This window comes from Tachypleus tridentatus, chromosome 4 (genome assembly GCF_004210375.1).
Source record: "Tachypleus tridentatus isolate NWPU-2018 chromosome 4, ASM421037v1, whole genome shotgun sequence".
In the NCBI taxonomy this organism is placed as follows: domain Eukaryota; kingdom Metazoa; phylum Arthropoda; class Merostomata; order Xiphosura; family Limulidae; genus Tachypleus; species Tachypleus tridentatus.
Genome location: NC_134828.1, coordinates 83987025 through 84003094, shown reverse-complemented (window position 1 = coordinate 84003094; position 16070 = coordinate 83987025). Strand labels below are relative to the sequence as shown.

At 32.4% G+C, this 16070-nt stretch overlaps 1 protein-coding gene across 1 annotated transcript in view; it reads left to right on the top strand.

Moving 5' to 3' along the window:
• Positions 1-16070, top strand: part of LOC143249586 (DNA-binding protein RFX2-like) — a 114125-nt gene that overhangs the window by 32902 nt on the left and 65153 nt on the right. Inside the window, exons 3-6 of the mRNA XM_076499701.1 lie at positions 252-395; positions 3097-3307; positions 7126-7246; positions 13954-14059. Coding sequence (XP_076355816.1) covers positions 252-395; positions 3097-3307; positions 7126-7246; positions 13954-14059 — 582 coding nt within the window. The remainder of the gene's footprint in view (positions 1-251; positions 396-3096; positions 3308-7125; positions 7247-13953; positions 14060-16070) is intronic.

Sequence of the window (16070 nt, the reverse complement as noted above, 5' to 3'; positions counted from 1 at the left end):
GCGTTTCTATAGCAACACATTGTATTCAGACTTATCCAGCGTAATGTTTACCTGCCACTTCCCAGGTTTTAATTTTTTTGCTGCTAGAGTTGAATAATTCTCGTTAGATACCAGTTATCAAAGGGAATGCAACTGTGTAGTGAATTGTTGAATATTACACATGCATGGATGAGTTTTTTGACACTAAGGTCAACATTGGGAGTATTATAGTTTTTCATCATACTCATGATAGTTTGTATGTTCACCAACAGCGTTTTGCCGTCGTCGTCATGACAACGCAGAGCTTCCTATCAGACATGCAAGTTCTAACTGTAAAGCGGGTACAAGTTAGCGCACCAGCAAATCAACACCAGTCCCAGTCATCCAGTCAAGTGGTTCAGTCAAGCCAATCCCAGGTAAAGTTGTTTCTTCATTTTATTTTAAATTAGCTGGCAGTGTGCATAAACATTATATTGGTTTCTACTGAATGGCTAAAAATTATTCAAGTTGAAACTTTCTATTTTTTTTGTCTTGAGTTGGAACAGGAAATACTTTTTATATTCACCCCTTCCCCCCTCTCATTAGTACGGTGGTATGTCTGAGGATTTGTAATGCGTGGATCCTGGTTTCAATACTCGTGGTGAGCGCAGTACAGATACTTCATTGTGTAACATTTTCTTTCATTACAAATAATTTTTTTATACTTAGAAAAAGAAGGGCAAATAAAAATATATTGCTCAAGATAAACTAGTGATTTATATAAATCAACGTTTCACTATTATGACTTCATTTGGACAAAAAGAACTTTGTTTACAAAGAAACAAAAATCAACTTAGTACATAAAATGGATAACATAGTGAGTCTGTATAAAACATAGTACTGATCTTTTTATCTCGTTAAAGCCATAATGACGAAAGTGTTGGCTTATGCAAAACGTTCTTGTATCTGGATTAATTGAACATATTGTATTTGTTACTCCAAAATTCATAAAACTCTCTCTTCTGCACTACAGTCTGAACTCTGTAATTGTTTCTATTCCATATATTTACATATTTTACTATAATAGTTTATATATAAAAAATAATGCGTATCGTTCAAAAGTTTCAAGCAAATTGGGATATAATTAAAATTAGAAATAATTTTATTATCCATAGATTTTTCATATATTGTATATTATGATTGTATTATGAAAGTCACTTAGTTACGTTTTGTTTTATGTGTACATTTTACAGCTTTCAATTGTATAAAAATAAGTTTGATATCAATTTATTTCATTTTCCTGTCATTAAGATGTTTAATATTGAATTATATTCATATTAATTTGTTTTAAAATCCAAAAAAAGGAGGTTTTAATTAGAAGATACAAATTAAAGCCATTTAAATTGTTAGAATAATGTATGCTGTTATTTATTTTGAAAGTGTTTAACTCAAGCTTTTATTTGAATATGTTTTTATATATATGCACCTGTATATTAGCAATTTAGCGTAATATAGAGATAAAACTTTTCTTGTCAGACCTTCATAAATCCTATTAAAATTTAAAGCTTGTTCTAATATTAATTTTTCTGACTTTGCAGCAATCTAAATGCTTCATATTATTTTGGTGTAAAATATTTTTTTTTAAATGACAAACGAAAGTTTTTGTATATTTCCTTCCAGTCAGGTTTTATAAACAATATAAATCTGTATTACTTTATCTATTCTACATGAGATCTGTGATATTGAAATGTAATTGGTAATAGTGTTAGATTAAACCAGTCTTGAGATCATGAGCTTTAGGTCAGAAAAGTCATTGGATTGGTAAAACAATATTAAAACGATGAACCAATTTTTCTGCCAATTTGAAAACATAACGACGTGTAAGTAAGGGTGGTGGTTTGGTTTGTTTTGAATCTCGTGCAAAACTACACGAGGTTTGTTTTGTTTCAAATTTCGCACAAAGTTACATAAAGGCTATTTGTGCTACCCGTCCCTTATTTAACAGTGTAAGACTAGAGGGAAGGCTACTCTTTTACCAACGAATAGTGGGATTGATCGTAGCATAATAACACCCTCATGGCTGAAATGGCCAGCATGATTTTTGTGATGGGGATTTGAACCCGCAACCCTCAGATTACGAGTCAAGTTGTTTAACCACCTGACCATGCCGGACCGAAAGTGGTGTAGTGGGATACTCGTTTTCGTTATTGTAATTTGCGTATATCTAATTTTGAGTCAACTGGAGTCGAGTAAAGTATTCTACAATACACACCGGACTATGCTGTAAAAGTTTAGTTGTATCTTATCTTTATTACCCTCTGTGCCATGGATAAAATTAGTATCAATGAGGTCCCAGCATGGCCAGGTGGTTAAGGTACTTGACTCGTAAATTGAGGGTCGCAGGTTCGAATCCCCATCACACCAAACATGCTTGCCCTTTCAGCCATGAGGGCATTATAATGTGTTGGTCAATCCCACTATTCGTTGGTAAAAGAGTAGCCCAAGAGTTGGCTATGGATAGTGATGACTAGTTGCCTTCCCTCTAGTCTTACACTGCTAAATTAAGGATGGCTAGATTATGTTGACTTAATCCACTTATTTAGAGTTCCTTTGTTTACAGTTGTATTTTATGCACATTGTAACTGTAATCTTGCGACTAATATTGCAGTGTGTACAAATCTCGTGTAAATTGGCATCGTGGTTTATTTCTATAACAACGATAGTTGATTGGTTGATTGGCAGCATCAATTTGAAGTGAATATAATTGATGATGCTGTTTTTTATATGGTTTGAAATTAAGACGGGATTAAGGAGGTGTTAATAGAGAAGATCCACTAACTTTGGTTGTGATAAGTCAAAAAATAAGAAACCGAATAACATATCCAAACTCACAGTTGAAAGCAATTTGTAACAAATTAATCATTCAAGGTAGCTAACCACAAGGGAATAAGCGAGGTAGGTTTGAGTGTAGATTGAGTAAGGTTTTCTATTTAATTTGCATATTAAGTGTTTATTTTATATATTGTTATTTATAGTAAACTTTTCCAATCCAAATTTTTCTAGTTATTAGATAAATTACACTATTGCACATGCTTGTTATTCAGTGACACAGTTTTCTCCCATGTTTCTGGAACACAGGCATCCAATCAAACATCAGCCCAAACAGTTGCATCTGTGGCTCAAGTTCAGCAACAGCAGTCATCACAAGGTTCCAGAGCTTCTGTAGTGGCTCCTCCATCTCAACAACAACAGTCTCAGGACCAACAGCCTCAGACACAGCAACAGGCATCTGGTGTTGTTGTTCAAGCAAGTTCAGATAATGGAACTCCACAGTTTATAGCTGTAGCTGGTAAAGTAGTGTTATTTAGTAAAATATGAAAGAAAGTGAGCAGTTTCAGTAAGAATTAAATAAAGTTTAAGATGTTAGGTGACATTTGAAAATTCTATTCTTTCATAAACACTGATGGGCCACTTAATTGAATGGACTGACCTGTATTGAAGAAGTAATGTTCATTTTAGTTTGTATCTTCATGAAATGTGGCAAGCTTTTAGTCAACATAATACATTTATTGTACATTAAAAAATCAAATGTGTTATTAAAGATATTTCTCTGAATTGCCAGTCAGTCTGACTTAAACTGATAAGTCATAGTGCAAGTGCTGTCCATTAAAGAATGAAAGTACTTTTGTCCAAAATAAAGTTTGCAGATTGCACTTGCATGACCTTTGTAACCTCCTAAATGCACATCTAAAGTATTTTCAGTATTCATGAATTATTTTATCTGATGCTTTCTCTACTCTTAACACAAACTGTTATGAAATCAGCAATCCAGGAAAACATAAACAAGTTGATAGTTCTGACAAATTTATAATGCAATGTTGAATGATACTATACGAAGTAAGGGCATGCATATTGTGACCCTTACCTGTGCACTTAGGGCTAAAGTAATGGTAGTAATCAAATATTACTGGTGTCATATGAAGTTTAAAAGTAGTTTCAAAATACAGTTATCTTCTCTCAGGCTTTATCCCAATGAAGGTATCTCTTCTGCTCATCTAGGTATTGATGTGAATCTCTCCTCACTTGCTTCAGTCTTTAAACATCACTGTATTGCCCAAAGCAAGTTAAATCTTGTGATTCTCTCTACCTATGTTAATATACCCCTTATCTCAGGTTTGTATGTAAGCTCCCCATTATTACTTCCAATTCACTTTTCTTGATGGTATAAAGTTATGAAGATGGTTTATGTGCTTGCTGCAGGTTTCTCTTCATATTGAATGGCTTTATTTGTACTTACACTTTAGATTATTCCTTGTTTTTTTAAACTTGTTTCCTTGGGTCTGGAGTTTGTTGTCTCTTTTTTTTTACTTTACAAAATAGCAACAATAAAATTTCAAAGTCAGAGTTTTTTTAAAGTGTTTTTTTTATTGTTTGTTTGTTTTTGAATTTCATGCAAAGCTACTCAAGGGCTATCTGCACTAGTCGTCCCTAATTTACCAATGTAAGACTAGAGAAGAGGCAACTAGTCATCACCACCCACCACCAACTCTTGGGCTACTCTTTTACCAACGAATAGTGGGATTGACCATCACATTATAATGCCCTCACTGCTGAAAGGGTGAGCATGTTTAGTGCAACAGGGATTCGAACCCTTGACCCTCAAATTACGAGTGTAACATCTTAACCCACCTGGCCATGCTGGGCCTAGTTTGTTTTGAATTTCGAGCAAAGCTACTTGAGGGCTATCTGTGCTAGCCATCCCTAATTTAGCAGTGTAAGACTAGAGGGAAGGCAGTTAGTCACCACCACCCACTGCCAACCTTTGGGCTACTCTTTTACCAATGAATAGTAGGATTAACTGTCACATTATAGCACCTCCATGGCTTAAAGGGGATTTGGTGCGACGGGGATTCAAGCCCTCAAACCTCTAATTATGAGTCAAGTGCCTTAACCATCTGGCCATGTCAAGCCCTTTTAAAATGATTTTAGTAATATTTTTTGTTTATTTTTTTTCCTTTTTATTGAACCTTTTTGTAATGCATCCTTCTAAATCTGTACAGTTGACTTATCAAACATTTATTGGTAGCAATGAGCTTTGTTGAGATGGGGTGTTCCATAAGACCATGTTGTGCAATTTCTGGGTGGTAAACAGTTATAACACAAAGTCCTATACACTAGTGGAGCCTCTCGTAGACTATCGTGAGTAATGCATAAGGTGATTTTCCATCTCTGCTGGCCCTTAGGTTGAATAATCAGGGTCAGTTTGGTTTTCAAAACAGGGAACATGGCTCACCAATTGCACTATCTCCAGAGTATTATTCCCCAGAATCTCTCAGTAGTAATATCTCCCATTTCTCTTAGTGAGGATGGGAGTCCTTGCCACTCCCAGTTTCCAGTAACTGGTGTTGTGGACAATGGTCATTTTTATCTTCAGTGATGCTTGAACTCATTATTTTACTTAAGGAGAAGAGGATGTAGCTGTATGTTCTCTTACCAATAACCCTGGAAGGTATTCCCAGATGTATGGTGAAAGCAGGACCAGCCTATGCAGGATCCTTCTCATGATTCTGGTTCAGATACGAGTCTTTGCCATCCAGTTAAGTTGAGCATGGCCATTCATTTTGATTATCTCTGACTCTTTGTAATTCCACATGCTCAGCATAACTTCTTGAGTCATTGGTTGTACTTCATTTATTCCACATCCTTCTCATAATCCTGTCTCCCCAGTGAGGCAATCTCTATTTCTTCAGGTACAATGAGGCATGAAAGGTCCCATAATTCCAAGTTCAGCTTATTTCCTTTTATTCACTTCTTCAGATTGGGGCAAGGGTTTGTTACTTTCTTTCTCTTTGTAATTCTGGTTGTTCGACATGCATCATTCTCTCACTTTCAGGTTGTATTCCAGTAATACCACAGAACTAAATAAAACTAAATCAGTAGCAATCCTCATGTCCTAGCTCTTATGCTGTGGATCTAGATTTGGGTACACAGCCCCGTAATTCCAATGACTAGGTGTGGGACCTTGTCTGCCTGGTTGGGACCTGAATGAGTATGTGTTTCTCTAACAGTGTTAGGGTTTTGCTTCTGTGGCTGGTTTGTCTTTACTGCCATGGAATTAGATTTCATGTTGCCTGTTTCAGAGGTAGTATGGATTTCACTAGTATGCTGTTACTGTATCTCATTTTTGCACACATATGCTTTCTATGTGGATCTTACTCTCATTGGCCCCTCCATCTATTCAATGTAGGATCCCAGCTATAGTGTTAGTAGAGGTAAGTGTGTTTTGGAAGAGAACATATTCCTTTATCAAAAATGTATTTCTGATAATAATTACATCCTCATTCATTGTGCTGCCCTTCCTCCCCAGTTTCAGGTCTATTAATTAGATTGTCTTGAGAAATTAATAGGAAGTAATAATGGAGAGATTATATGTGTATTTGGGACAGGGGGTGCATTGATGTAGATGGAGAGAGTCACAAGATTTAATTTGCTTTGGGCAAAAGAGTGGGGGTGTAAAGGCTGGAACAAGTGAGGTAAGATTCATACCAGTGCTTAGGTGATCAAAGGAGAGAAACTTTCATCAGGATAAAGCTATTGTGCGAGAGAATAAAGTATTATTGGAAATACATTTTTTGGTGGAGGAAATTGTTGACTTTTGTTTTTTGTTAACAGTGAAAAAGTATTTGAATACAGAGTAGATGAAGTATCTGAATTACCGTAGGTATTTTAAGTACAATTGTTGAAAATTACAGGTGAAGTGTGACATTAGATTGATACTCTATTTTAAACAACAGTGGGCTCCTTGTATTAAAATTAATGTTCAAATCCAAATGCTAAAGTCATGACAACTTTAAAAGTAGTTTAATATTCTTTTGCAAACTTGGATATGCCCTTCTAATCAGTAGAAGTGTATAAATATAGCTAAAGGTGGTAGGTAAAGTTAAAGATAGTTTGTCATTTTTTAATAGCCTTAATGAGTCCTTTGGATATTTGAATTAGAGAATTAGAAAGCTAAAACTGCTTTACTGTATTTATATATATGTATGCATTTTGTAAGCCAGATATTAATAACACTAATTGTATTTGTGATTTTTATATCAAATTACAATTAAAAAAATGTGTAATCAATTTGGCTGGTATTTATGTACAACTGTGGTTATTTTTAAGTCTCTCAATCAGATGGACATGGACAAGGCACTGTGGCTCTTCAGGCAACTCAACCCACCTTTGTACAGTATGTAGATGGTGGAGATGATCCTGGAATGTATGGAGGGACAAATGCCTCAATGTATGTAACTCTGAAATAATAGCAGCCAATTCATACAACTGATACTCATTTATTGTTTTTTTTTAAAGGTTAGTAGCATATGAAACAGATAAATATGTATTATGTCTATTTCTTCCCAACTATGGGCTTTTAAAGTTTGAAGTTGTAAGTTATTTATTTGTATTTCTAAGAAGCTTTTTATAATGTTTGTTGTGATGTTGGAGGTGTTAATTTGTTGTTCATGTTGATCTTGTTTTGGTATGTGTGCTGTCGGTAAAAGAAAGATGTAAAAGCTGTAATTGAAAATAAATATTGTTGCAGCACACAATATTTAATTATCTTTGAAGTATAGTATTATCATAATATGGTATTTTACTTTTTCTGACAGCTTCTGTTAAATTATATGATGAAAATAAGGCCAACTTCAATTCAATTAAAAATATAAATTTTATCTGGTGAGCATAGTTTTATGGCTATGTTTATTTGGTTTCTTAGTATGTTGAGTTTTTGTTTTGTTTCATGTGCTGAGTCTCAAGGAATGTATAGTCCAGTATGGGTGATTTTTCGGTGGATTTCTGTTTTGAATTGTGTGTCAGTTCTTGTAATTTTGAGGTTAAGAAATGATATTTGATTGCTTTCTTCCTGTTCACATGTGAAGTTAATGTTAGGATGTATAGAGTTAATGTGATTGAAAAAATTAAGTATGTGTTCTGTAGATTTGAATCCCGCAACCGTGTCATCTACATATCTGTACCAGTATAGTGGTGGATGTAATGCTGTGTTAATTTGTGTTTCAACTTGTGTCATAAAAATATTGGCTAGAACTGGTGATACTGGGTTGCCCATGCTTAGGCCATTTGTTTGTATATAGTTTTGGTTGTTGAACATGAAGTTTGTCTTTATCGTGGTGAATTCTATAAAATTAATGATGAATTAGACAAAATAAAACAATACTTCATCAACATCAATAAGTTTCCTCCACAAACCGTAGAAAACATTATACGCACACACCTAGACAGAAAGCAAAATCAACCAACCAAAGTAAATATATCTCACAAATCAAAAAATCACAAAACCATATACTGCTGTATACCATATATTCCTGACATCAGCAAATAAATAACCAACATTTGGCAAAAATTAGTAACAAAATATGACATTCCAGTTAATACCAAATTTATTCAAAAACCAGGCACAAAACTGAGGTCTATACTATGTAAAAACTACACTGGCAAACACCACACCAACATTATTTACAAAATACAATGTGATAACTGCCATGACTTCTATATTGGAGAAACAAGTAGAAAAATGGAAATCAGATTCAAAGAACATAAAAAGTCACCTTCACACGTTTTTGAACACTGCAAGTCAAATAAACACAACATAACCATAGAAAACACTCAAATACTAAATAAAGAAACAAACATAAACAAACGCAAAATTAAAGAAGCCTTACTTATACAACAACTTAAACCCAAAATAAACCAATATAAAGGAACGCCTTTATACCTATATTAATAAAATAAAATAAATAAAATTATATATTCAAACATCTAATATCGCCCTTTACATTCCGACACTCAGTTACACAACCCCTTTCAAACATGTGGTCAGCTTCCGGTCAGTTACCTCTTTCTTTGTGAACCTGACGATGACTGAAGAAGGTCGAAACGTTGTTCGCTCTTCTATGTAAAATATTTTCTCAACCCAAATGAGCCGTTTTTGCATATAAATTTCTCAACAAGTGGGTTTCTCGACATCACTGAGTAATCTTACTGTTATGATTTCATTGTTAATCAGTCAAGTAATTGAGTATGTGAGGTATCTAATGATCCAGTTACTTTGCTAAATGTTTACTGGACTAAGTTGACTTAATACTCAGTCACTATTCACATCTAACTGAGAACAAATTATTAAATCAATGAATTTGCTAGATTTTTGTGATTTCAAACTGATAACATTCTAGGCCCACTTCAACAAACTTGATCTCAATATCACACACCATCTCGCTGACATCTGATATAAAACATTGAAAATATAGCCTATAACACTCTACCCTTTATTATTTAGAAGCTCTTTGAACAAGCCTAATGTAAAAAGACAAATTACAATAAACTGTCCATTCACCAAGTTTTTTAGGGTGAATTTGTATTCCAAGGTGTATAGTCTACAGATGGAATGGTCTTTTGATTTCATTAGCTGTCTTGTTGTTTCTCTATATGTGTTAAAGTGGATACACTGGCAGCTCCATCCTTATTGGTCATCTGGAAGTCATCTCATCAAAAACTCTGGACTCTTCAACAAGTTGAGTTTATGCTTGCAGATTCTTCTCAGGAGTTGCCTAGCTGGCCAATTTTTCATAAGCATACTTCTAAAGATGATTATGGTGGATAATGGCCTTTGGCTTGGATTGCTATCCTTTAGGATACTGTAAACCTTATCATTAGATAGATTTGTGGGGAAAGCTTTTAAAAATGGATAGTTTACATTGAAATAGAGTTGGGGTTGGCTTGTTTGGAAGGGCTATTAATTCTGATATAAACTAGTTTTAGACAGTGGTAAAGGCCAAAATAATTAACAAAAGTAGTAGTGTAGGAACAAAATACAAAAGTTGTTTTAATGACAGGTTGAACTTATTATTTTAATGCTAGAAGTATATGAGATAAAATGGATGAATTTTGAGCACTGGCTGGATCAGAGAATTTTGATGTAATGGGTATGACAATGGGTAAACAATTCTATTGACACAAATTTCTTTTAAATATAAGGCTATATATTGTTTTATAGAGTTATAAAAAGAGGGAAAGGAGTGGTTTTATATGTAAGATGTGAGTTACATCTTGTTTAAGTTGAGGATATGAAAGCTAAAAGGAATTAGGTTGAATCTATGTGGGCATTTTTTCAGTAGTTTTAAGTGAAGAAGGCTTTTAATTAGAATGTGTTGCAGACCACCAAAGGATAGTGATAAAACTGATGAAAATCTACAGTGATATAAATAATAAAACTGTTAATGGGGTTATAATTATGGGATATTTTAATTTCTGGCATATAGACTGGTAAATTTGAGTCATTGTAGAGAAAACAGGTTTTTAGAGACTTATTCTTAACATGAAATACAGAAATAGTTGATAGGGTAGAAATTGAGGAATATTTGAGAGCAACTGATCATCGTTCAATTAAATTTGCTGTTGTGCTACATATGGAGATAACTAAAAATGAGGTTTTAGTTCTGAATTTCAGAAAAGCAAATCTTGATTAGATGAGACAACAATTATCTGTTGTGGATTGGGTAACTGAATATGCTAGAAATATTGATGAAATGTAGACAAAATTTTTAAATATTCAAGATAGGCATGCTCATTATAGAAAAAAACTGTGGCTGCAAGTAAGAAATCAGGTTGGCTCACAAAGGATAAAATTAAAGAAAGTGGATAATAAGTAGTTTAAATTGACTGCAATGATCTGAGAGTTAGAGGATCATGACAGATCAAGAAAATTTATCAAGAGGGGAAATTAGGAAATAAAAACTAAATGATAAAATGATTGGCTGAAAATGTAAGAAGTTGAAAATAAAAGTTTATTTAAGTATGTTAAGGGTAAGCAAAATAATAGGATGGGAGTAGGGTCTTTGAAGGATAATATAGGATGTGGGATGACTGGCTCATTAATTTCTACGTTTTTTTTCCTAATGAAGATTTAAGCAGTATTCCTTGTCCTGAATAGTTGCTGGAAGCAACAAGATTGAATAGGATGACCACATTAATCCTGTACTTGTTAAAAAAAAGTTTTGAGTTGAAAGAATAATAAAGTTCTGGGGCCAGATGATGTTTACACAAGAGTTTTGAAAGAGGCTAAAGATTGGACATGAGAGCAACCTGCTACTATGTTCTTCTGTGTTTTTGAATAGTGGGCGAGTGTCAAAAGAATGAAAGTTGACTAATGTTACTCCTTTTTTCAAGGGAGCTGGTAAAATGTTTCACAGTAAATATAGGCCTATAAGTCTTTCATGGGTTTTGGAAAAATAACTTTTGAAAGGTTGACAAAAGGAACATTGTAAAATCATTTAACACAGTTTAAAAATTTGTTGGATTTCAGCATAGTTTCACTATAGTAAAACCTTGCTTTACTAATATTTTACCATTCTTAGAAGAGGTTAATGCTTATATAGATAAGGGTATAAGTGTGAATTTCATGTATCTGGATTTTCAGAAGCACTTAATAAGGTGCCACATAAAAGATTTGTTTAAAAAGTTATCTTTGTTGTTGTGCAGGATAGATTTACCCATTGAATAAAAAATGGACTGGATGGAAGAAAACAGATTTACATATATATATATATATATATAGTTTGGTCAGAGTAGATTAATTTCATAAGTGGAGTACCTAGTGCTTAGTGTTAGGAAATTTACTTTTTTCAGTTTACTTTAGTGTCACAGACAAAGGAATGGTCAACAGATTATTTAATTGTGCTGATGACACTAAAGTTTTGGGTGTTTTTGGCTGTGAGGAGGATGCCACCTACTATACAAAATAATTTGGATTATGTGATAAGTTAGCCTTTAACTGTAATAAATATTTAATTAAATGCAAGACAATTCATGTAGGATATTACAGTTTTAATGAGTAAAATTTTGATGGTGAGTAACTTAAAAGTGCTATGGAAGGAAGAAATCTTGATGTAGTGATTGATCAACTTCTTAAGCCATCAAAGCAATTTAATATTGCTAGTGGTAAGGCAAACAGACTTTGATCCATAGGTCCTTGCAATATGTACTTTCAAGTTGCACTTGAAACAGCTATTTTTTTATGCTTTATTTCCTTAATTCTATGTAACTAGCTGACTGCTGATTAATTTTTCAGTTCTTTTAGCAATTGTTAGAGGAAGTTGATATTTGGGAACTATAGGATCCATTATATCCATATTTTACAGATGGTTTACCTGCATTTTTAATAAATTTGAGCTTATTTACCAACTGGATTTCCTTGTCTAAAGATATACAGATATTTTGCTCAGCATAATTCTAATTTCTTCATTGGTTACATCACAAGGAAGTAAAAACATCATTTTACAAGGAATACCCAGGTAAGATAATTGGAAACCTAACTATTTTGCAAGTTTGGCTAAGGTTTCTTCTTTCCTCCATACCTTGTTTCATAACTTTGCTTTGGATACTTCTTTCTGGTGTGTTACCCAAACCTGATGAATAAGGCAGCTAACAATGCTTGGTAGTTGTTATGACTCTCATCTAGAAGGTTTCTTAATGTTTTCAAAACTGGTCCATTCAAATGGACATCAAGATAAATGTTCATTATTCACAACTTGTTCACTGTCCACTCTGGAAATGATTTCAGACTGAGCATGGTATGACTCCTATGATACCTTCCCATCATAGTCCATGGTTTCTTGATCAGCCAGTGTTGAACTGGCCAGATAAATTCTTGAACATGATTTAGTAGTGTTGTAGCTGGAGTAGTCCATGAATTTCCTATCACAGCATTACTTGTAACAGGTATGGCTGACTTAATCTTTGCATTTTCCATTTTTGAGGGTTTTATTTTTTCTCTGGTGTTCTTTTCTACTACATTGGTCTTGATGCTATAGTTTTCTCATACTTCTAGATATCTTTTTGTACATCTATCTTTTTATTGTAATCCCTCTATACATCTCTTATTGTTTCATCAATCAGAGTTATTTTTAATTCTTCTCTATATTATACATTTAATTTTTCTTAATTAACATCTTGATCATCTTTCAGTTTTTTGTAAATCTCTTCTGGTTTTCTTTTCCATCTCTTCATGTTCTTGGTCTCTTTCTTTTTGGTCTTCTTTTGCTTTTCTATCTATTTCCTCTAAACTTTCCTTTTCACTATTTCATTCACTTCAATAATTTTTCAAAATATCTTCATGAAGTGACCTTGAAAGTTTTAAGTTTTTCACCAAAATAATCCCACATCTGTGTTCAGAACATCAGTGTTCTAACATTTGTTCTTTTTTAGGGTGGATTATATTAAATTATCTCTGAAAATAAGGTCAAGGTAACAAATTAGTTTATTTCTTCCCTAATGTTTCTACAAGCTTGTAGACTGTTGTAATTTGTTGGCCTTTGTTCACCAATCATGTAAAAATGAAAATACATTGCTGATGTACTATGGTTAATTTAAAAAAATAAACTTCATTGTACAATTTCACTGCTAATTGATCAAGTAACTGAATATACATGTTAGCTAATATGATCCTGATACTTCAATCATTCACTGATTCAGTATTTATTCATTATTTATTACTAACTGAGACCAAAATACTAAATCAATACCTTACTGGTTCTCATGCTTATAACCAAACCTTGTTTCTTTGTACTCTCTGAATTTACTATATTTGTGTGATATAAGATTTAAAATATTCTAAGCCTACTCACAAAATATTTTTTTCTCTCTAGCTGACATCTAATCTGAAACATTGAAAATGTAGCTCAGAACATTATCTATGTTACATGAAGTTTACTTTTGAATGTCGTGAAACTTGATCATATACTTTATTACAAGTATAAGAAAAATCTTATTGTTTGACAGTATATTGTTAGAATTGTTTAACTGTGTACATTTAATTTACTTAAGAATTGTTTAATTTTTTTGTAAAGTGAAACTTATAAATTCTTTAGTTTTAACATTAATGTATTCAATGGGCCCATTTTAATTTTTGTAGTCAGAGTTTCTTTTTCTTTACAGGACAGGATACCCAGTTTATAGTGTCACAGATTCATCAACTATGTACAGCCCAGCAACTGCAGCAGCAGCGTATTATAATGCTGGAACTGCTGTCACATATTCTCAGGTATATAATAGAAAAAATATTATTTGATTGAGTCTAATGGTTAATGTTGTGGTCTCTTTGATATTATCAGAAATTAGATGTGCTATTGTTGTATAGCACAAATATATTTATTTTAGTATAGTTATCACTTGTGGGCACATCACAATTAACTGCCATTCCTTTTATTAGATAACACTTGGAATATCTAAAATAATTTCATTTTCTGCAACCATTTTGCATCAAGTCTGTCATCCAGAACTGAATTTTTTCTAAAGTTGAAAAATGTTTTCTTTATGAGCAAGGTGGAAATGGAATATTTGATCCACTTAACTAATTACTATTCTTTTAAAACAATAAATACAAAACATTTGATTCATTTAACTAACTATTATTCTTTTAAAATGATGAATACAAAACAAAGTATTCAGTTGTAACCTTTATATCTGATGTTTTGTTAAAATGTCAGACTTATAGTCTTATCCCAGTAAGCATATTAACAAATCTAACAGTAGATATTGCAGTGTTGTAGTATTACAGTGTTGTAGTGTTTTAACTGTAGTAATAGTAGTAGGTATTCACACATTTGGTGGATATTACAGTATATTATTTTGTAATACACATTAACCATGTGCATAGGTATTATAGTGATGTATAATAGTGATTTGTAATGTATATAATGTACAGTAATTATATATCATACAGAGAGTTCAGAGCAGTAAGTAGTGTTTTACAACATACAATAGCTATATCTCTTGTGAAACTTATAATAATTTAGTGTTTGATAAGGTACAGGAGCTATTTATCATGTGGTAATTTTAGTCAATTTGTTCCCTAGAATATACTGTGTATATTACAGTGATATGGTGTTTTTAAATGTATTTGCTCTATACGTTTTGTGGATATTATAGTGATGCAACAAAAACAATGATTTGGTTCAAAATATATTTGCTTACAAAGTGGGATGATTTTTATTCTCATTATGAAATACTTTAAAGAAAAGTCACTGGAATTATGACAAGCAGAGAAGAACTATGTGAATGTTCATATAATGCATATATATCTAACTATACCATTGGTGATGTGATGTTTTGAAATATACATTAATTATGTATTGTGTGGAAATCACAATAAAGTAATTTTATAATGTTCAAAAGCTATGTATTATTATGTGTAGATCATATTGATTTAGCACTTCTTAATCTATGGTAGCTATATATCATGTGGATGTTACAGTGATCTGATATTTGATAATGTACAGTAGCTATATCTTGTGGTTGTTACATGATTTGTTGTTTTATATTGAACAGAAACTAATGTATTATGTGGATGTTACATTGATGTGTATTATAGTTTATAGTCTTTAAACATCTCAATCTCTTTTAAAAACAATGATTATTTTGTACATAATTCTAAAAATGAGACCATTTGTAGTCTCAAAATTAAAATAAAATACATATAGTTTACTACTAAGGATAAAAATGAATAAAAAAAGCAAGTGAGACTGAAATGTGCAGTAACTACATATCATGTGGATATTAGTGATTTGGTGTTTTAGCTATACCATGTGGATGTTAAGTGATTTGGTGTTTTATAATGAACAGAAGTTATGTATTACGTAGGAATTACTGTGATGTTTTAAATACAATAATTATATGCTTTGTGTATATTATAGTGGTTTGGTTTTTTTAATCCAAAGTAGCTAAATATCATGTGGATTTGAAAGTGATTCTATGGTTTTTCATGTAATTATCATTAACTTTTAATCAAAGCAAACTACCTTTATAGATCAAAACTAGAAGTCAACATAGTAATGAATATAGTCAAGTTGATATACTGTTATTACTTATGGTGACTACAATGCTTTGATTAGACACATGGGTGTTTTTTCTTTTAGCATTATTTACAGCCTTAATTCCAAAAATCTCTCTCAATATTTGGCCAGTTTATGAGATTTATGCTAGTCCTAAATTCACATGCTAAGCTAACAATGAAAAGAAATTTACATAGTAAAGAAGGGAATATTAATCTAATA